General features: G+C 47.2%; 1 protein-coding gene across 4 annotated transcripts in view; it reads left to right on the top strand.

Annotated features, from left to right (window-relative positions):
- The window catches only part of TAF1A (TATA-box binding protein associated factor, RNA polymerase I subunit A), a 112,600-nt gene that overhangs the window by 79,380 nt on the left and 10,845 nt on the right, over positions 1-22,375 (top strand). For all 4 annotated transcript variants that reach the window (XR_010176265.1, XM_063919041.1, XM_063919042.1 and 1 more), the window contains one exon: positions 3,660-3,783. Coding sequence is in view for 3 of the 4 variants with exons in the window: in XM_063919041.1 (XP_063775111.1) it covers positions 3,660-3,783 (124 nt within the window). In the remaining variant the exon portion in view is untranslated. The remainder of the gene's footprint in view (positions 1-3,659; positions 3,784-22,375) is intronic.

Here is a 22,375-nt window from a genome sequence, read left to right on the forward strand (position 1 = left end):
GAAAGCCAGGGAGTTATCCGAACTAGTCAGAAACCTCCTAAAACCAGGCCAAGTGTCAGTGCATCAGTGCACAAGGGTCCTGGGAAAAATGGTGGCTTCCTACGAAGCAATTCCATTCGGCAGATTCCACGCAAGAACTTTCCAGTGGGACCTGCTGGACAAATGGTCCGGATCGCATCTTCAGATGCATCAGCGGATAACCCTGTCACCAAAGACAAGGGTGTCTCTCCTGTGGTGGTTGCAGAGTGCTCATCTTCTAGAGGGCCGCAGATTCGGCATTCAGGACTGGGTCCTGGTGACCACGGATGCCAGCCTGCGAGGCTGGGGAGCAGTCACACAGGGAAGAAATTTCCAGGGCTTGTGGTCAAGCCTGGAGACATCACTTCACATAAATATTTTGGAGCTAAGGGCCATTTACAATGCCCTAAGCCAAGCAAGACCTCTGCTTCAAGGTCAGCCGGTGCTGATCCAGTCGGAAAACATCACGGCGGTCGCCCACGTAAACAGACAGGGCGGCACAAGAAGCAGGAGGGCAATGGCAGAAGCTGCAAGGATTTTTCGCTGGGCGGAAAATCATGTGATAGCATTGTCAGCAGTGTTCATTCCGGGAGTGGACAACTGGGAAGCAGACTTCCTCAGCAGGCACGACCTCCACCCGGGAGAGTGGGGACTTCACCCAGAAGTCTTCCACATGATTGTAAACCATTGGGAAAAACCAAAGGTGGACATGATGGCGTCCCGCCTAAACAAAAAATTGGACAGGTATTGCGCCAGGTCAAGGGACCCTCAGGCAATAGCTGTGGACGCTCTGGTAACACCGTGGGGGTACCAGTCAGTGTATGTGTTCCATCCTCTTCCTCTCATACCAAAAGTACTGAGAATTATAAGACGGAGGGGAGTAAGAACTATACTCGTGGCTCCGGATTGGCCAAGAAGGACTTGGTACCCGGAACTTCAAGAGATGCTCACGGCGGACCCGTGGCCTCTACCTCTAAGAAGGGACCTGCTCCAGCAAGGACCCTGTCTATTCCAAGACTTACCGCGGCTGCGTTTGACGGCAGGGCGGTTGACCGCCGGATCCTGAAGGAATAAGGCATTCCGGATGAAGTCATCCCTACCCTGATCAAGCCAGGAAGGATGTAACCGCAAAGCATTATCACCGCATTTGGCGAAAATATGTTGCGTGGTGCGAGGCCAGTAAGGCCCCGATGGAGGAATTTCAACTAGGTCGATTCCTGCATTTCCTGTAAACAGGAGTGTCTATGGGCCTAAAATTGGGGTCCATTAAGGTTCAAATTTCGGCCCTGTCAATTTTCTTCCAGAAAGAACTAGCTTCAGTTCCTGAAGTTCAGACGTTTGTAAAAGGGGTACTGCATATACAGCCTCCTTTTGTGCCTCCAGTGGCACCTTGGGGATCTCAATGTAGTTTTGGGGTTCCTAAAGTCACATTGGTTTGAACCACTTGAATCTGTGGAGTTAAAATATCTCACATGGAAAGTGGTCATGTGGTTGGCCCTGGCCTCGGCCAGGCACGTGTCAGAATTGGCGGGCTTTATCCTGTAAAAGCCCTTATCTGATCTTCCATTCAGACAGGGCGGAATTGAGGACTCGTCCTCATTTTCTCCCTAAGGGGTTTCAGTGTTTCATCTGAACCAACCTATTGTGGTACCTGCGGCTACTAGTGACTTGGAGGACTCCAAGTTGTTGGACGTAGTCAGGGCCTTGAAAATATATGTTTCCAGGACGGCTGGAGTCAGGAAATCTGACTCGCTGTTTATCCTGTATGCACCCAACAAGCTGGGTGCTCCTGCTTCTAAGCAGACTATTGCTCGTTGGATTTGTAGTACAATTCAGCTTGCACATTCTGTGACAGGCCTGCCACAGCCAAAATCTGTAAAAGCCCATTCCACAAGGAAAGTGGGCTCATCTTGGGCGGCTACCCGAGGGGTCTCGGCGTTACAACTTTGCCGAGCAGCTACTTGGTCAGGGGCAAACACGTTTGCTAAATTCTACAAATTTGATACCCTGGCTGAGGAGGACCTGGAGTTCTCTCATTCGGTGCTGCAGAGTCATCCGCACTCTCCCGCCCGTTTGGGAGCTTTGGTATAATCCCCATGGTCCTTACGGAGTTCCCAGCATCCACTAGGACGTCAGAGAAAATAAGAATTTACTTACCGATAATTCTATTTCTCCTAGTCCGTAGTGGATGCTGGGCGCCCATCCCAAGTGCGGATTGTCTGCAATACTTGTACATAGTTATTGTTACAAAAATCGGGTTATTATTGTTGTGAGCCATCCTTCCAGAGGCTCCTCTGTTATCATGCTGTTAACTGGGTTCAGATTACAGGTTATACGGTGTGGCTGGTATGAGTCTTACCCGGGATTTAAAATCCTTCCTTATTGTGTACGCTCGTCCGGGCACAGTATCCTAACTGAGGCTTGGAGGAGGGTCATAGGGGGAGGAGCCAGTGCACACCAGGTAGTCCTAAAGCTTTACTTTTGTGCCCAGTCTCCTGCGGAGCCGCTATTCCCCATGGTCCTTACGGAGTTCCCAGCATCCACTACGGACTACGAGAAATAGAATTATCGGTAAGTAAATTCTTATTTTTTGTTTTCCTGGGGGTAATGTTACAAACTAGCAGCCACCTATCTTACCTTAACTTTTTCTGGGACCCCCGTATTCGCTGCCCTGTTTGTGGGTCCTGATTTGTGCAATTACAAACGCTGGCCCAGCTCCCGACACCGTCATCACTTCATTACGGCTGTCGAAATTCAATATCCAAACTCCTATTAATATGGAGCTGGATCAGAAGTGGTGCAGCGATGGAGGGGGGCAACCTGTCAGTATTGGGCCCCATTGTAGTAGGGTTAATTGACACTAAATATTTAACAGCTGCAGATAATTGGCCCATTGTATTGCCAGGCTGGATTTATGGTTTGAAGAGAACCCAAGTAATGAAGGCAATGGTACACAAGGCTAGAGCTGGGAGTGATCAGGTGCTGCCGTGTAATGTATGAGAACCCTACTAAGAAATCTTACAGAGCTGAAGCCATCATGCTAGGAGGGCCGAGGGGGACTTCTCCTGTCCTTATTGCACACTAGGGACCACTTTACTTAGCAATTTATGGAACTTTCACCTTTAACGTTTCATGCAGGTGAACAAAAACAATATTGGGGCAACACTGTGGACTAGCGGTTGGTATTGCTGTCATGGAGTTTGTATGTTCTCCCTGTGTTTCCGCGGATTTCCCCCAGGTTGTCCTGTTTCCTCCCACACCCCAAATTCATACTGGTAGGTTAATTGGCTGATGAAGAAAAATGTGTGTATGTATATGTGATAGGGAATATAGAGTGTAAGCTCACTGGGGCAGGAGCTGATGTGACTGATACACTCTCTGTAGTGTGTGTGTGTGAGTGTATGTACATGTGATAGGGAATATAGAGTGTAAGCTCCCTGGGGCAGAGGCTTATGTGCGTGCGGTAAGACACTTCCCTGTCATCGCCAAGGGGTGCCCATCATTCTTCCAAAACACTTCTGATACGGTGCATCTTGATCGCAACAGCGCCTGTGCGCATACAGTACATGTGCTTCAGGATTGTGTCACATGACCCCCGTGACTGGCGGCGGTCAGTCTGTATGACGTTTCTGTATTGGCAGGTGTGGAAGAACATCACCATCTCGCCCTGCAAGTTCTGCTGGAGCTCTTGGACTATCCTGTTTGGAAGGAGGACGTGAAAGCCTGGCGATATCTAGCAAAGCAACTGAAAAGATGTCTGTGCCGGTAAGTGGCGTCTCTGAGACCGCTGTACGTAAGAACGGTCATTTTTATTTTCATGTTCCCCTCAAAATCCTGTACGCTTATAGGAAACCATTGTGTGTAACTATATCTGAGTGTGAGTGTGTACGCCTGGCACATATGTTACTCGTGCGAGGCTGTGTGCTCGAGGGGTGCAAATACGCTATTTCTCTGACGTCCTAAGTGGATGCTGGGACTCCGTAAGGACCATGGGGAATAGCGGCTCCGCAGGAGACTGGGCACAACTAAAGAAAGCTTTAGGACTACCTGGTGTGCACTGGCTCCTCCCACTATGACCCTCCTCCAGACCTCAGTTAGATTCTTGTGCCCGGCTGAGCTGGATGCACACTAGGGGCTCTCCTGAGCTCCTAGAAAGAAAGTATATTTAGGTTTTTTATTTTACGGTGAGATCTGCTGGCAACAGGCTCACTGCAGCGAGGGACTAAGGGGAGAAGAAGCGAACCTACCTAACAGGTGGTAGTTTGGGCTTCTTAGGCTACTGGACACCATTAGCTCCAGAGGGATCGACCGCAGGACCCGACCTTGGTGTTCGTTCCCGGAGCCGCGCCGCCGGCCCCCTTACAGAGCCAGAAGCAAGAAGTGTTCCGGAAAATCGGCGGCAGAAGACTTCTGTCTTCAACAAGGTAGCGCACAGCACTGCAGCTGTGCGCCATTGCTCCTCATGCACACCTCACACTTCGGTCACTGATGGGTGCAGGGCGCTGGGGGGGGGCGCCCTGAGGGCAATATAAGACACCTTGGCTGGCAAATCATCACAATATATAGTCCCAGGGCTATATATGTGATAAATTACCCCTGCCAGAATCCATAAAAAAGCGGGAGAAAAGTCAGCCGAAAAAGGGGCGGGGCTATCTCCCTCAGCACACTGGTGCCATTTTTTCTTCACAGTGCAGCTGGAAGACAGCTCCCCAGGCTCTCCCCTGTAGTTTTCAGGCTCAAAGGGTTAAAAAGAGAGGGGGGGCACTAAATTTAGGCGCAATATATGTATACAAGCAGCTATTGGGGGAAAAATCACTCCGTTATAGTGTTAATCCCTGCATTATATAGCGCTCTGGTGTGTGCTGGCATACTCTCTCTCTGTCTCCCCAAAGGACTTTGTGGGGTCCTGTCCTCAGTCAGAGCATTCCCTGTGTGTGTGCGGTGTGTCAGTACGGCTGTGTCGACATGTTGGATGAGGAAGGTTACGTGGAGGCGGAGCAGAGGCCGATAAATGGGATGTCGCCCCCTGTGGGGCCGACACCAGAGTGGATGGATAGGTGGAAGGTATTAACCGACAATGTCAACTCCTTACATAAAAGGCTGAATGACGTAACAGCTGTGGGACAGCCGGCTTCTCAGCCCGCGCCTGCCCTGGCGTCTCAAAGGCCATCAGGGGCTCAAAAAAACAAAAACAAAAACGCCCGTTACCTCAGATGGCACACACAGATGTCGACACGGAGTCTGACTCCAGTGTCGACGAGGTTGAGATATATACACAATCCACTAGGAACATCCGTTACATGATCTCGGCAATGAAAAATGTGTTACACCTTTCTGACATGAACCCAAGTACCACATAAAAGGGGTTATATTTTTGGGGAGAAAAAGCAGCCAGTGTTTTGTTCCCCCATCAGATGAGTGAATGAAGTGTGTAAAGAAGCGTGGGTTCCCACGATAAGAAACTGGTAATTTCTAAAAAGTTACTGATGGCGTACCCTTTCCCGTCAGAGGATAGGTCACGTTGGGAGATATCCCCTAGGGTGGATAAGGCGCTCACACGTTTGTCAAAAAAGGTGGCACTGCCGTCTTAGGATACGGCCACCTTGAAGGAGCCTGCTGATAAAAAGCAGGAGGCTATCCTGAAGTCTGTATATACACACTCAGGTTCTATACTGAGACCTGCAATTGCCTCAGCATAAATAGTGCTGCTGCAGCGTGGTCTGATACCCTGTCAGATAATATTAATACCCTAGACAGGGATAATATTTTGCTAACATAGAGCATATTAAAGACGTTGTCTTATATATGAAGGATGCACAGAAGGATATTTGCCGGCTGGCATCCAGAATTAATGCAATGTCCATTCTGCCAGGAGGGTATTAGAAACCCGGCAGTGGACAGGTGATGCTGCCTGTAAAAGGCACATGGAGATTCTGCCTTATAAGGGTGAGGAATTGTTTGGGGATGGTCTCTGGGACCTCGTATCCACAGCAACATCTGGGAAGAAATTTTTTTACCTCAGGTTTCCTCACAGCCTAAGAAAGCACCGTATTTTCAGGTACAGTCCTTTCGGCTTCAGAAAAGCAAGCGGGTCAAAGGCGCTTCCTTTCTGCACAGAGACAAGGGAAGAAGGAAAAAGCTGCACCAGCAGCCAGTTCCCAGGATCAAAAATCTTCCCCCGCTTCCTCTGAGTCCACCGCATGACGCTGGGGCTCCACAGGTGGAGACAGGTGCGGTAGGGGCGCGTCTCGGGAACTTCAGGGACCAGTGGGCTTGCCCACAGGTGGATCCCTAGGTTCTGCAAATAGTATCACAGGGATACAGGCTGGAGTTCGAGGCAACTCCCCCTCGCCGTTACCTCACATCAGCCTTGCCTGCTGCCCTCGGAGAAAGGTAGTACTGGCGGCAATTCACAAGCTGTACTTCCAGCAGGTGAAATCAAGGTACCCCTCCTTCAACAAGGCCGGGGTTACTATTCCAAAATGTTGTGGTACCGAAACCAGACGGTTCGGTGAGACCCATTCTAAAATTGAAAGCCTTGAACACTTACATACGAAGGTTCAAGTTCAAAATGGAATCGCTCAGGGCGATTATTGCAAGCCTGGAGAATTTCATGGTATCACTGGACATCAAGGATGCTTACCTGCATGTCCCTATTTACCCTCTTCACCAGGAGTACCTCAAAATTGTGGTACAGGATGGTCATTACCAATTCCAGACGTTGCCGTTGGTCTGTCCCCGGCACCGAGGTATTTACCAAGGTAATGGCCGAAATAATGATCCCGTATTTGGACGATCTCCTTATAAAGGCGAGGTCCAGGGAGCAGTTGTTCGTCGGAGTAGCACTATCTCGGGAAGTGCTACAACAGCACGGCTGGATTCTGAATATTCCAAAGTCGCAGCTGGTTCCTACGACGCGTCTACTGTTCCTGGGTATGGTTCTGGACACAGAACAGGATAAAAAGGGTTTCTCCCGGAGGAGAAGTCCAAGGAGTTGTCGTCTCTAGACAGAGACCTCCTAATACGAATACAGGTGTCGGTGCATCAATGCACGCGAGCCCTGGGAAAGATGGTAGCTTCTTACGAAGAAATTCCATTCGCCAGGTCCCATGCAAGGATTTTCCAGTGGGATCTGTTGGACAAGTGGTCCGGGTCGCATCTTCAGATGCATCGGCGGATAACCCTGTCTCCAAGGGCCAGGGTGTCGCTGTTGTGGTGGCTGCAGAGTGCTCATCTTCTAGGGGGCCGCAGATTCTGCATACAGGACTGGGTCCTGGTGACCACGGATGCCAGCCTTCGAGGCTGGGGGGCAGTCACACAGGGAAGAAACTTCCAAGGCTATGGAAAAGTCAGGAGACTTCCCTACACATAAATATTCTGGAACTAAGGGCCATTTACAATGCCCTAAGTCAGGCTAGACCCCTGCTTCAACACCGGCCGGTGCTGATCCAGTCAGACAACATCACGGCGGTCGCTCATGTAAACCGACAGGGCGGCACTAGAAGCAGGATGGCGATGGCAGAAGCCACAAGGATTCTCCGATGGGCGGAAAATCATGTGTTAGCACTGTCAGCAGTGTTTATTCCCGGAGTGGACAACTGAGAAGCAGACTTTCTCAGAAGACACGACCTCCACCCGGGAGAGTGGGGACTTCATCCAGAAGTCTTCCAAATGATTGTACACCATTGGGAAAGGCCACAGGTGGACATGATGGCGTCCCGCCTCAACAAAAAGCTACAAAGATATTGCGCCAGGTCAAGGACCCTCAGGCGATAGCTGTGGACGCTCTGGTAACACCGTGGGTGTACCAATCGGTGTATGTGTTCCCTTCTCTGCCTCTCTTACCCAGGGTAATGAGAATAATAAGAAGGAGAGGAGTAAGAACTATACTCATTGTTCCGGGTTGGCCAAGAAGAGCTTGGTAACCAGAACTCCAAGAAATAATCTCAGAGGACCCATGGCCTCTGCCGCTCAGACAGGACCTGCTGCAGCATGGGGCCTGTCTGTTCCAAGACGTACCGCGGCTGCGTTTGACGGCATGGCGGTTGAACGCCGGATCCTGAAGGAAAAGGGCATTCCGGAGGAAGTTATCCCTACGCTATTTAAAGCTAGGAAAGAAGTGAACGCAAACCATTATCACCGCATATGGCGGAAATATGTTGCGTGCTGTGAGGCCAGGAAGGGCCCAAAGGAGAAATTTCAGCTAGGTCGATTTCTGCACTTCCTGCAGTCAGAGGTGACTATGGGCCTAAAATTGGGCTCCATTAAGGTCCAGATTTCGGCTCTATCGATTTTCTTCCAAAATTGAACTGGCTTCACTGCCTGAAGTTCAGACTTTTGTTAAGGGAGTGCTGCATAGTCAGCCCCCGTTTGTGCCTCAAGTGGCACCGTGGGATCTCAACGTGGTGTTGGATTTCCTGAAGTCGCATTGGGTTGAGCCACTTAAATCCGTGGAGCTACAATACCTCACGTGGAAAGTGGTCATGCTGTGGGCCTTGGCGTCGGCCAGGCGTGTATCAGAATTGGCGGCTTTGTCATACAAAAGCCCTTATCTGTATTTTATATGGATAAGGCGGAATTGAGGACTCGTTCCCAATTCCTTCCTAAGGTGGTATCAGTTTTTCATGTGAACCAACCTATTGTGGTGCCTGCGGCTACTAGGGACTTGGAGGATTCCAAGTTACTGGACGTAGTCAGGGCCCTGAAAAGTATATGTTTCCAGGATAGCTGGAGTCAGGAAAACTGACTCGCTATTTCTCCTGTATGCACCCAACAAGCTGGGTGCTCCTGCTTCTAAGCAGACTATTGCTCGCTGGATCTGTAGCACGATTCAACTTGCACATTCTGCGTCTGGACTGCCGCACCCTAAATCTGTAAAAGCCCATTCCACGAGGAAAGGGGCTCTTCTTGGGCGGCTGCCCGAGGGGTCTTGGCTCTACAACTTTGCCGAGCTGTTACTTGGTCGGGTTAAAACATTTTTGTAAGAGTCTACAAGTTTGATACCCTGGCTGAGGAGGACCTAGAGTTTGCTCATTCGGTGCTGCAGAGTCATCCGCACTCTCCCGCCCGTTTGGGAGCTTTGGTATAATCCCCATGGTCCTTACGGAGTCCCAGCATCTACTTAGGACGTCAGAGAAAATAAGATTTTACTCACCGGTAAATCTGTTTCTCGTAGTCCGTAGTGGATGCTGGGCGCCCATCCCAAGTGCGGATTGTCTGCAATACTTGTTTATAGTTATTGCCTAACTAAAGGGTTATTGTTGAGCCATCTGTTGAGAGGCTCAGTTATATTTCATACTGTTAACTGGGTATAATATCACGAGTTGTACGGTGTGATTTGGTGTGGCTGGTATGAGTCTTACCCGGGATTCAAAATCCTTCCTTATTGTGTCAGCTCTTCCGGGCACAGTATCCTAACTGAGGTCTGGAGGAGGGTCATAATGGGAGGAGCCAGTGCACACCAGGTAGTCCTAAAGCTTTCTTTAGTTGTGCCCAGTCTCCTGCGGAGCCGCTATTCCCCATGGTCCTTACGGAGTCCCAGCATCCACTACTGACTACGAGAAATAGATTTACCGGTGAGTAAAATCTTATTTTTCAGGTGTTTCTCATTTGAGTGCCACCCCCCCCCCCCCCTCTTTATTTATTTATTTTTTCTTATAAATATCTTTAGAAACTTTTGCACCCAAAGCTCAATCACCCTCCGGCGTCTTTTCCCAACAGTTTTCCTTGATTCTATTTATGAAGTGTAATTTCCTGGTAAAATAACTTTTATCATTGTTCTACGGATCGGTCCATTTACAGCGGCTTATAAAGATTTGCCAAATGTGTCTGGTAATTTGGAAAGGGGGTTGGGCCAGAAATAGATCACGTTTCCTGTAAAGTCGATGATCCGGCCTGGCATAGTTATATGGCACTTCTCACTGTTTCTGCTGCCCTGGCTGTGTAATACACACTGTAACAAGTGCTTGTGCCACGCAAACTGTCATAAGCGATTGTGCCACGTACGTAGGCATCCCGCAGTCAGAGTGAAGTGCACGAGGTGCTGACAATCCCAGTGTAACGCAGCAAAGTCACTGTGCGGAGCCCCGGGGGCCGGATAGTAGCCGCCTCTTGCATGGAGACTGAAGTTGTAAATAAATGAAATGGGAAGTGCTGTGACTCTTATAGTGACGCATCCTCCGTCCTGTGCAGCAAATATAATGTAGAGTCCAACGTATAGAGCGGCATGTCTGACGAATACTGCTGTATATCAGGAGATGAGGGATGTGTCAGTGAGGACAGCGCTGCATGTGGCAGGGGCAGTGACATGATGTGGGGGGGGGGGTGGAGGCAGCAGGAAGCCACAGACTGAGGGTTATATAGTGGGAGGAGCAGGGTCCCCAGCAGCACAGAGTATATCAGGAGAGGAGTGATGTGTCAGTGAGGACAGGGCTGCATGTGACAGGGGCAGTGACATGATGTGAGGAGGGGAATGGAGGCAGCAGGAAGCCACAGACTGAGAGTTATATAGTGGGAGGAGCAGGTTCCCCAGCAGCACAGAGTATATCAGGAGATGAGGGATGTGTCAGTGAGGACAGAGCTGCATGTGACAGGGGCAGTGACATGATGTGAGGAGGGGAATGGAGGCAGCAGGAAGCCACAGACTGAGAGTTATATAGTGGGAGGAGCAGGGTCCCCAGCAGCACAGAGTATATCAGGAGATGAGTGATGTGTAAGGACAGAGCTGCATGTGACAGGGGCAGTAACATGATGGGAGGAGGGGAATGGAGGCAGCAGGAAGCCACAGACTGAGAGTTATATAGTGGGAGGAGCAGGGTCCCCAGCAGCACAGAGTATATCAGGAGATGAGGGATGTGTCAGTGAGGACAGGGCTGCATGTGACAGGGGCAGTGACATGATGTGAGGAGGGGAATGGAGGCAGCAGGAAGCCACAGACTGAGAGTTATATAGTGGGAGTAGCAGGTCCCCAGCAGCACAGAGTATATCAGGATATTAGTGATGTATCAGTGAGTAGTGTTCCTTCTAGGCTGTTTCAGCGGGGTGCTGCACCCTGCCCATTTTTGAAATGTGAAAAAGCACCCTGCCCTTTTTCAGTGCACCCTGCAGGACCATAAATCGCCCCCTTGTATACAGAATGCAACAGTCAGAGTGCATATTACAATGTTGTTGTCTACTCCTTGCCCACCTATGAAATTGGAACACAATTTCTATCCTTAGCGAACTGGATGGCAGAGGAGGCACTGTAAATAACACAGCACTCTGATAAAGAGGGAAAGAACAGGGTAAGCAGTGAGCATGTACCGCTTACAGTATTTCCCTAGTAGAACAGACTTATTTTTTTCCTATATATTTTAACCCATTGTTTAACTATTCTGTTTTATGACACATACGGATTATAACTACTTCAGCACTGGAAAAGACATTTATAATTATCTACTTATGTATATGCTACAGCCGATCTTTAAAGAAGACTGGACATATACAGTATGTTTCTCAGTACAGATGTTAGGTGTCTTATATGTATGCATGAGTATATGATTTACTAAGGGCAAAATGTATGTACAAAAACTATAAACATACGCGCTATACTTTGTGCGCAGAGTCACATCAAAAATGTGCCCTTCAAAATAAAAATGTGCCCTCTTCAATGCTCAGCACCCTGCCCTAAAAAAATCCTAGAGTGAACACTAAGTGAGGACAGGGCTGCATGTGACAGGGGCAGTGACATGATGTGAGGAGGGGTATAGAGGCAGCAGGAAGTCACAGACTGAGAGTTATATAGTGGAAGGAGCAGGGTCCCCAGCAGCACAGAGTAGTGACGTTTTGCTTTTGTCATGCACACTTCTGTATAAAATAAAGTTCATACTGTACAACCAATACATGTATAAGGAGTGCGACTTTAATATATATCAAAACTTGGTGCTTGTTGAGAAATAAAGTAGATTTTTGTCAAAGTCGAAAAATATCGTTATTCTCATGCCTTGTACTAACCCCATGCGCTTGCCCGCTGCACGTGCACATTTTCTTCCGTGCGTGCGCATATTCGCAGTTGCGTGACGGCGCCTCCACGGACATGCGCTCAAGCGCGTGGTATGTGCATTTACGGTAGAGTTTGTGTGCGTCTGGCGGGCGACTCAATTGTCACATAGTTAATCCAAATAGTGTATTTTGTAGGTTATGGTCTCCTTAATAATATCAGTAAGTTTGTTTAGTGTAACTGGTTTATGGACAGAGAAATCCCTCTTTACATGATACGAAGGGTCAGACAGGTTTTGAGCAGTGGTGTTTGGTATGCAACGGTAGAGTATATTATTAAAAACATTCCGGTATTGGTTTGAGAGAAATTAATCGCTCCTGCGAATAGTTATGTTTATAAGAAATTTATGGACATTTACTATATTTGCAGTTCATTATCCATGCGGCGGGAATCCTGAGATTCCCTCCCACCTGAGCAGTATGAAATAGTCACAGCCCACCTGTTTGAATCAACCTATGACCTTTTGTTATAATGTGAAGACAGATTCCTGTGTCCAATGAACAATGAGATTGTAGGCCCCTTTGTAGTGTACTGTATGCAGTGTATATAAGGCAGCCAGCTTGGGCCAGCTCAGTCTACTCTCCACAACGGTTTTCATCATTGACTAACTAGAGAGCTGGTTCCAGGACTGCGCAGCGATCATTCCCCAGTGTGTAAGTTTTTCTCTGTAACCAACTTGTTCTCTGTTTGTATTTGCCATACTCTCTCTCTCTCTCTCTCTCTCTCTCTCTGTTATTGTTACGCTGTTGTATATTGTATATGTGTAGTTATTATGTTTAGATATTGATGTTAGTCTGTAGTGTATAAAATGTTAACTGTCTTTTCCCTTTTTACATAACTAAATCTCGTTAGTAAAGGTTTTGGAACCTTAGCAAGGTATTTGTGTTTATTACATTGCTGAGAGTATTCAGAGCGTCTCAATCGCTCAAGAGGCTTTTATATAATAGAGGTTAATTAGCATTGCATTGTGTTCACATTACAAAACCAAGGTTTACAGTATAGGCTCAGCCTTTCATTGTGTTGCATACAAGGTTTACTGTGTGTCATCCTGTGAGTGTCTGCGCCGCTCGTGTTCCTCTTGTGGGCACAGCGTCCGCTACGCTAGTAGCGTAGCATTACGGTACTTGGACCGCCTATAGCGTGCTCGATACCCAGCGTAAGCCGTGAGCGAACGTGTCGCTCGTGCGTCTCGACCACGGCCTAGCGTCTGCTACGCTAAGTGCGTACCCTTACGGTACCCCGTACGCCCATTGCGTACTGAGTCTCTTACCAATATATAGTGAATGTTATAAGATAAATATTTAGCTTTATCAATTGGCGGCTCGTCCGTCCTCCACATATCCGCTCTAGCAAACACAAGCAGACTTTATCTGTCAGAAAAGGGCGGGAAGGCGTATCCCTTTGTATCCGTGTTGGTGGTGAGGGATACGGTAGTGCTGACTAGATAAGCATCTGCATCGCTACGCTGTAGGAGTGCTGGTGGAATCCGGAACCGGAAGGTAAGAACAGTACGCTATTGTCTTTTAAAACTGTTTTAATTCTGTTTGATACGCATTGCGTACGCAACACACGCACACACCTGCATTTGTCATTTGTGTAATTTCACATCTCGCTTTCCTGTTTGCCATTTATCATTGATAATGTGCTGAGAAAGATTTGTTGCTATTGGTAGTTAAAAGTAAAATTAATACGTAAGGGAGTAATTTGTAAAACACGCACACGGCTTGCCTAAGATACAAGGAAGTTCTGTGTGGTGCTTGGTAGATGATTACAGTTAAAGATCATTTACATTGATATAAACGTGTTACTTGTGTTACTGTGGATGTGTCTGGCCTGTGTACACGTGTCCCTAACAAAGGGCGGGACAAGCGTACGCGACGCAACGGCTGACGCACGTAGCGTATATTACGCAACGGAGCGTATGGGTACGCCCACGTAACACAAATCACACGATAGTATTGTTTTAGTAGGCGATACGGAGGTAACGCGATAATAGCGCAAGTCAATCTCAGTGTCCTAAATTTTAGCGTAAATAATCCTTCTCTAGTTGTAACTCCTTTCGGGACTAGACTGTGATACTGAATGAAAGGGATTTCTGCGCAGAAACGAAAGTAAAGAGTATATGAGGTGAAAGAGTGTGTATACATATATATAAGTTTCTCATTTTTGGGTGGAATCACAGGAAATCGAGTTCTCGTGAGGTACATACGTGAAAGTGACAGCACGGTGGCTTGGGAGGCATCCCTTGTTAACATATTAAAATAAGAGCATTAGAGATAACGGACCAGGAGGTCCAGAGACAGACCAGGAGGTCTAGGTACAGCGGACTAGGAAGTCCGCTACAGATAGAGTCAAGAAGCACAACACCAGGAGGGTTGGTGCAATACCCATATAGGCCATTAAGCTCTGGCTGAAGGAATTCGCAGCCACAATTTTCGATTCCACTGGTCGTTCCGCACATAAGATTAGTTGCTTATGTGCAGAACGATTGTACCGCATGTAATTGTGTGCATTAGTTAGTAACTTGACCCAGTACCATTTGCGTACGCTAGAGGGGTCATAAACGCTATTTGTACATTCTAACGTGATTTGTGTAATTTTTTTTATTTTAAGGGAGGTTCGCTGGTCACTCAGGAATTCTCCAGCAACTGATGTTTACTGGGAAGGGTTAAGTGCTCTTCGGATCACACCCACATGTTCCAGTAAATAGAGGTTCAGGTCGCAGGGGCCCTAGGTTGAGTACGCCAGCACTAAGGCAGTGTGTGGGCGTATTGGTCGACGTGGGCGAGTGAGTGGAGGTACTCGGTAAACTTTCACCGTCAGTCTACCCCGGACATCTTGGTTTTTGTAAGGGTTCGCTGAAGACCCTGATTTGAAGGTCAGAGGTAGCGAAAGCAACACCTGCAAAGATGGGGGCCAGTTGTTCAGGTAGGGGGTGATCAACTCTGGTCCAGGTTGATTCAGTAAACCGACCAATCGGGTCGGCAAGGTATATCATGTGTGAGAACTACGGTTCACACACAGAGTTTTTTTGTGCGATGAATGGGAAAGAATGACTGTGCATGACGGGGAAAAGTTCCCACGGGTAGGCAGTTTTAGCCCCAAGGTGTTACAAAATCTAAGGAGAAGGATATGTCTCATTAAATCTGCAAAGAGACGGATCAAACATTATGATTATTTACAATTATGGCAACAGGAAGGTGAAATACAGAGAGGATTGGCTCAAGCGGCTGGATCTAACCCTATCAGGAAACTGATAGCCACCGCTCCACCACCACCATACATAACGGGAGAGAAAGTGGTTACAGAGAATGGCACACTGGTGTATGACAAACATGCACTTAGTAACTGTATAGATGTTAAGAATAATGTAACTAAGATTGTTGATGCTAATACTAACTCGTGCAAGCTGTACCCTGTTTTAAACTTTCCCCAGGATTGTGACCAAGAGGATGAACTCACAACAATATCGGCACTCTCTCTAGCAGCCACCATAGCAGAAACAACAGTGGGCACGTCCCAACCAGTAAGAGCAGTATCAAAGGCCCCTAGTGGAGGGACAGGTGAGGTCGTATCAACAGGTAAGTACGGCACTGTACACTATGCTGAAACCATTACACCACATGTTGTAGAATCTACCCAGAATGATGTTATTGAACTTAATCCCGTTAGGGTAATTGCAGTGCCAAATGGGAAAACTGACACTTCAGGAGTCACTCCTCTCAGACACATTGCCATGCACTGCCCCTTTTCCCGAACGGAATTAAGATCAATGGTGTCTGAATTCCCTGATCCTAGGAAAGATCTAGTTGCAAGCCTGAAGTACATTAGAGAGCTAGGACATACTGTGGAGCCCAATAACAAAGATTGGCGGACATTGCTGAGGGCATGTTTACTCTCCAATGTCGACTCAGTGAGTTTTATAACTGACTGTAGACTCGATGAAGAAGTACCCCTTACTGAGGAGTACAATCAAGATAATGTGAAAAGAATAAATTTGCAGCTGGGAGTATATTTCCCAGCTGTTGCTAAATGGAACAAAATTTTCTCCATCAAGCAAAAGGAGGGAGAAACAGCTGCTGATTATTTTCATCGGGCACTACAGGAAATGGCTAAGTATACAGGGATAGAAGACATTAAGACAAATGTGAATCATAGAGAAGTAGCAGTATCTGTGTTAATGGATGGTTTAAAGGAAGTATTGAGGACGAGGGTACAGACCACCCAACCATGTTGGCGAGGTTTGTCGGTGGCTACTCTGAGAGAGGCCGCTATTGATCATGATCGGAACATCACCAGACACAGGGAGTCGCAGAGTGATAAGCTGATGGCTGTAAGTATACAGGCCCTTACCACAAGGCCAACTCAGCATAAGTCTCAGACCCCTGTGGGTAAGTCAAATGTGACAACGACATGACACACGAAATTGGGATCAAGGACCGCAGAGACGGAGTTATGAGCCACACGCAGGGGAAACAAAAGTCCCCCAAGAAGAGACTGGCAAGTCTCTGATAGTTCCCATTTACCCCCTTCACAGGTAATAGCTGCCAGCACAATGCAGGGAGGTCACCACATACAATAGGGGTGGGGCCACACCTGTAGTCTGCAGCCAGTGAAATTAATTGCGAGCCTTGGAAGTGAACCCGAGGTCACAATTGATGTAGCTGGTAAATCTCTAAATTTCCTTGTAGATACGGGGGCGGCCAAGTCAGTGATAAATTCGACCGTGGGCATGAGAACCACTGGTAAAACAATTCCAGCCATGGGAGTAACATGAGTAGTACAACACTACCCTTTAAGCAAACCTGCAGAGATTACGATAGGGCCTTTGCATACCAAGCATTCTTTTCTGCTGGCTGCATCGGCTCCGACTAATCTCCTAGGGAGAGATTTACTGTGCAAAATGGGATGTGTCATATATTGTACTCCTGAAGGTGTGTTCTTGGACATACCCGAAAACCACGCTCAGGAAGTGCAGGATATGCTAGACTCCCCAACAAGATTAATGTCACACACTGTTATTGTAAATAGGTGTCCGTCCAAGGTAGAGGAAATGATTTCCCAGATACCGGAATCACTTTGGACCAAAGATGGACAAGACACTGGATTAATGGCAAACGTAGCCCCAGTAGTTGTACAAGTAAAAGATGGTAGGATAGCTCCATAAATCCCACAATACCCTCTGAAGCCAGAGGTGGAGTTAGGAGTTTACCCTGTAATAGAGCGCTTGCTACAACAGGGCATTCTGGTAAGAACGTCCAGCACTGCCAATAGTCCCATCTTCCCTGTTAAAAAGAGTGGGGGGAGGGGTTACAGATTAGTGCAGGCTCTAAGAGGGATCAACAAAATAGTTGAGTCAATTCCCCGTAGTGCCAAATCCAGCTGTCATCCTTATGCAAATCCCTCCCACTGCCAAATTTTTCACTGTGATTGACCTCTGCTCCGCCTTCTTCTCTGTACCTCTGCACCCTGACAGTCAATACTTATTCGCATTCACATACAGAGGAGTTCAGTACACCTGGACTCGATTACCACAAGGTTTCATTGACAGTCCAAGTATTTTCTCACAGGCCTTGCATGATTGTTTACAGTCTTTTCAACCTGAGAGTGGATCAATATTAATACAGTACGTGGATGACCTACTGATGTGTTCAGATTCACTGGAATCATCTCTGAGAGATACGAAACAACTCCTGTTTCATCTTTCAGACACCGGACACAAGGTTTCCAAAGATAAGTTACAATTATGCCAGACCAAGGTAAAATATTTGGGACACTGTCTGACACAAGGACTGAGACACCTGACCGCTGATAGAATTCAAGCAATTCGTGACATGACCCTGCCACAAACCCAGCAACAGATTAGAACGTTTTTAGGAATGTGTGGGTATTGCCGTAACTGGATCCCAGGGTTTTCCATTTTAGCGTTACCTTTGCAGGAAATGGTCTCCTCAAACAAACCTGATCGGATTTCGCACACAGACGAGTCTGAGGCAGCATTTGAGAGACTTAAACAGTGCCTAACGCAGGCACCAGCATTAGGCATGCCAGATTATGGAAAACCCTTTGAGCTGTACGGAACAGAGAGTGCTGGGTGCGCGGCAGGTGTCTTAACCCAGAAGCATGGTGATGCCAGCAGGCCGGTAGCCTACTATAGCGCTCAGCTAGACACGGTAGCGCGATCCCTCCCCACATGCTTGCGAAGTGTTGCAGCAATAGCATTGCTAGTAAGTAAAAGCGAAGATGTAGTGCTAGGACACAACCTCACAATTCATACACCACATGCAGTGTCAGCTTTACTGAATTCGGCCCAAACCAGACACGTCTCATCAGCACGGTTTACAAGATGGGAATTGGCGTTGATGGCCCCCGTAAACATCACCATAAGGAGATGCAGCGCACTAAATCCTGCAACATATCTCCCAGGTGTGCCTGGACAGGCACAAAGGGTGGAGGATGAGAGTGATGGTGAAGGAGGATTTAGTAAGGAAAATGACACACATGATTGTATGGAATATTTGGCCCAAAATTTCACGGCAAGGCCTGACATCAGTGACAACCCACTGGAAGATGTAGATTTTACTTTCTACACTGACGGCAGTTGTCACAGACAGACCGACTTGGGAGACCTGTGTACTGGATACGCAGTCGTAGATGACCAAGGTACCATAGAAGCGGAACCCCTAGGCCCACCACACTCAGCACAAGTTGCTGAACTGGTTGCCCTAACCAGAGCATGCGAACTGGCTAAAGGCAAGTCAGCCAATATCTACACAGATTCTAGGTACGCCTTCGGAGTAGTCCATGATTTCGAGGCCCTATGGCGCCTCAGAAATTTCATGACGGCAGCTGGCACACCCGTTGCACATGCAGCCCACATCAAAGACTTCTAACAGCGATACAGGAACCCGACAGAGTGGCTGTTATCAAGTGTAAAGCTCACACGTATAGCCAAGACCCGTTATCACTTGGTAACAGCCGAGCAGACGAAGCTGCTAAATCAGCAGCCAGTAACCCCATACAGACAGACAGCACACAACTGATGGTATTTAATACTGTAAACACACAGAAATTATATGAAATGCAAAATTTGTGTTCACCACAAGAAAAGGCAGTTTGGAGGTCAAAAGGATATGGCCAGGAGTCCTCAGGACTCTGGACAGATGGACAGGGTAAGCCAGTGGCACCCAGAGCATACCTTCCAAGTCTAGCGGAAGCGGCACATGGACTGACTCATCTAGGCAAAGAAGGAATGTGTAGGTTGGTAAGAGCTTATTGGTGCGCCCCAGGATTTTCTTCCCATGCGGGTAAAAGAGCGATGACATGTCTCACCTGCTTGAGGAAGATTATCGGAAAGGCAATACCAACAGAGCCATCCCATATCCCTCCTACAGATGGTCCTTTCCAGGTAATACAAATTGATTTCATACAACTGCCACCATGTAGAAATTTAAAATCTGTATTGGTTTGTATTGACGTGTTCTCAAATTGGGTTGAAGCATTTCCCGCGGCCACGAATACCGCTGTGTTTACTGCAAAGAAAATTGTGCAGGAATTTGTGTGTAGGTACGGTATCCCTAGAATCATTGAGAGTGATAGGGGTACCCATTTTACAGGTGAAGTTTTTCAAGCAATGTGTAAGTTGATGGGAATTAATAGTAAGCTGCACACTCTGTACCGCCCCCAGGCGAGTGCGAAAGTGGAAAGAGTAAACAGCACTATTAAAAACAAATTAAGCAAGGTAATGGCTGAAACAGGATTGTTGTGGCCCGAAGCTTTGCCAATCGTATTGTACAGCATCAGAACCACTCCCAGGTCCCCTCTTAATCTGTCTCCTTTTGAAATTCTGTTTGGTCGACAACCCCATGTTATGATTAACCCCCAGGATGATTTGAAATGTAACAATGAAGTCACTGTAAAGTATTTAGTTAAAATGAGTAAGCAATTGAGGAATCAGAATGATAATCTAAAGTTGGTGATTCCTGATTTGCCAGACAGTAATTGTCATGACATTGAACCTGGGGATTATGTAATGATACGGAATTTTCTACGCTCAGGTTGCCTTATTGACAGATGGGAAGGACCATATCAAGTCTTATTGACCAGCACGACCGCATTGAAGGTTGCCGAGAGAGAGACTTGGGTCCATTCGTCTCATTGTAAAAAGGTTGCTGACCCAGAGAGGTCTTGTGATAAAGAACAGATGGTAGAGGTTGTATCACTAGAGTGTCTGTTCAGGGAAGATTGAGACGACACCTGAGCGCTGAGAATAATAAGACCGGAGGCGTTTGTCGAGCCAGATTTCTTTTTCCCTTTTGTTATTTTCTCCAGTTCCCATCTCCCTCCTATTCTCCTCCCCCCCTTCTTATTTGTCTCCTTTTCCTCCTATAAGATGGACTTGCCCCAAGAGACTGTGATCCGGATTTTCCTGTTGACCATGATGTTGACCAGAGCAGTCTGTTTCGGTGAGAGTACCACGGAGGTCGAGAAAGGATCTGGAATGGGTTCTGATGACCAGGATGGAGGCGTAGTTTTCCAAGAGCAACATAATCACTGAGTAAAGGCGAGTATCAGAAAACGATCTGGTAGCATTGACAATAGAAGGAATTGTGAAGGATTGTTAGCTGAAGAGAACTGCATCTGTAGGCGTTGTGACAATATAGTTGAGGATGGGTGCATCAAGAAATGTCAGTCCAGTTTTAATGTCCACATGGACCGGCATCCATTGAGTGACTATCACTCCTTAGTGGGTAAAGTGTTAAATCAGACAGACTGTTGGGTATGCTCTCAAGTACCTCAAGGTCATAGCAAATCAGGACTAGTACCATTCCCTTTAACTGTAAGAGAGGTACTTGAGTTAAGTGGTGGGAGGCCGGTGGACAAGAGGTTTAATATCTCTAGTCCTCCTAGTTTGAAGCTCCACCAGTATCACGTGGATAAGTCCTTAGTATGCTTTAACATTTCCAATCCCCGAAAGCCGGGAAATTGGGAAGTGTCATGGAGTAATCAAACCATGACATTTTCATATAGAGCCGATAGAATGCCCATAGACACAGAGCTTATACGCCAGATCGCCAACAGTGGAAAATATTTCTGGTATAGGTATACTCTAGGAAGTAGGACCATGCGAGTTGGAGAAGTATCACCAGGATACTGTGCACATATCGTACAACCTGATTCGTGTACTAGACAGATGGGAGAGTTAGGGGTTTTCACATGGATTTCACATGGAAAATTTGTAAAATGGTAATGTCATACTCCGTCCCATATGTTCTCCCCGATGATGCATATTTCATATGCGGGAGAAAGGCGTATAAGTGGCTTGCCCCAAACTCAGAGGGATTGTGTTACATTGGAAAAGTACTGCCTGAAGTAATGACTGTATCCCATAACAAAATGAAAGACATTCACCGCGGTGCCCAAGCTCCTTATACTCACACTCATTACGAGCACGTCGTTAAACGGCACGTGATAGAGAGGACAGAGCATCCGGCCTCTGATCTGATCCATGAATCCACCGGGATTCAATTCCTACTCGCGTTCGATATCACTCGTACCGCCAGAGGAGTGATAAATTATAAATATATATCTGCGCTAGCGAACTTGTTAGACAATATCACCGAAATGTATGACGACACGTTCAGGTACACTGGGAGAGAGTTACAAGCCTACAAAACAGAGCTGGTTCAGCATAGGATGATTCTCAATTATCTCACAGCAGTGACAGGCGGTTATTGTGTTACCCTAGCAACTCAATATGGAGTAAAGTGCTGCACGTATACACTGTATTACAAACAGCACGGAGGACCCAGCCGAGGTCATAGACCAAAAGATGGATGACATTTTGCAATTAAAGTGGGAGTTTCGAAGGAAACACAATCTCACCCTCGCTGCTGTGGGTAATGAGCTGACCAGTTGGGTGTCATGGTTGAACCCACGAAATTGGTTCTCTGGTTTAGGAGAATGGACCCAAGGTATTATAATGGACGTAGGGAAATTTCTCTTGTGTATTCTGGGAGTCGTCATATTGGTTGGCCTGATATTTAGATGCGTTCGGACTTTAACGAAGTGTAAAGGTAGTACCAGAGTGATGAGTCTGAGGAGCGAGGACACTGTAATAACAACAACTAATTTGATTTATGACCCAACGATCGAGACAATGTTGTGATGAAAATGTGATTCCACGGTCCTTTCTTTCACCCGTTTCTCCTTTGTTTTCCTCCAAGGTACAAAGACATCCGCTTGGAAGAAGAATTTGACAACCTCTTTTATACAGACCATTGATGAACTATGCCACAAGCCCCCAATATCCCTAGTGAC

Source organism: Pseudophryne corroboree, chromosome 4 (assembly GCF_028390025.1).
Source record: "Pseudophryne corroboree isolate aPseCor3 chromosome 4, aPseCor3.hap2, whole genome shotgun sequence".
NCBI lineage: Eukaryota > Metazoa > Chordata > Amphibia > Anura > Myobatrachidae > Pseudophryne > Pseudophryne corroboree.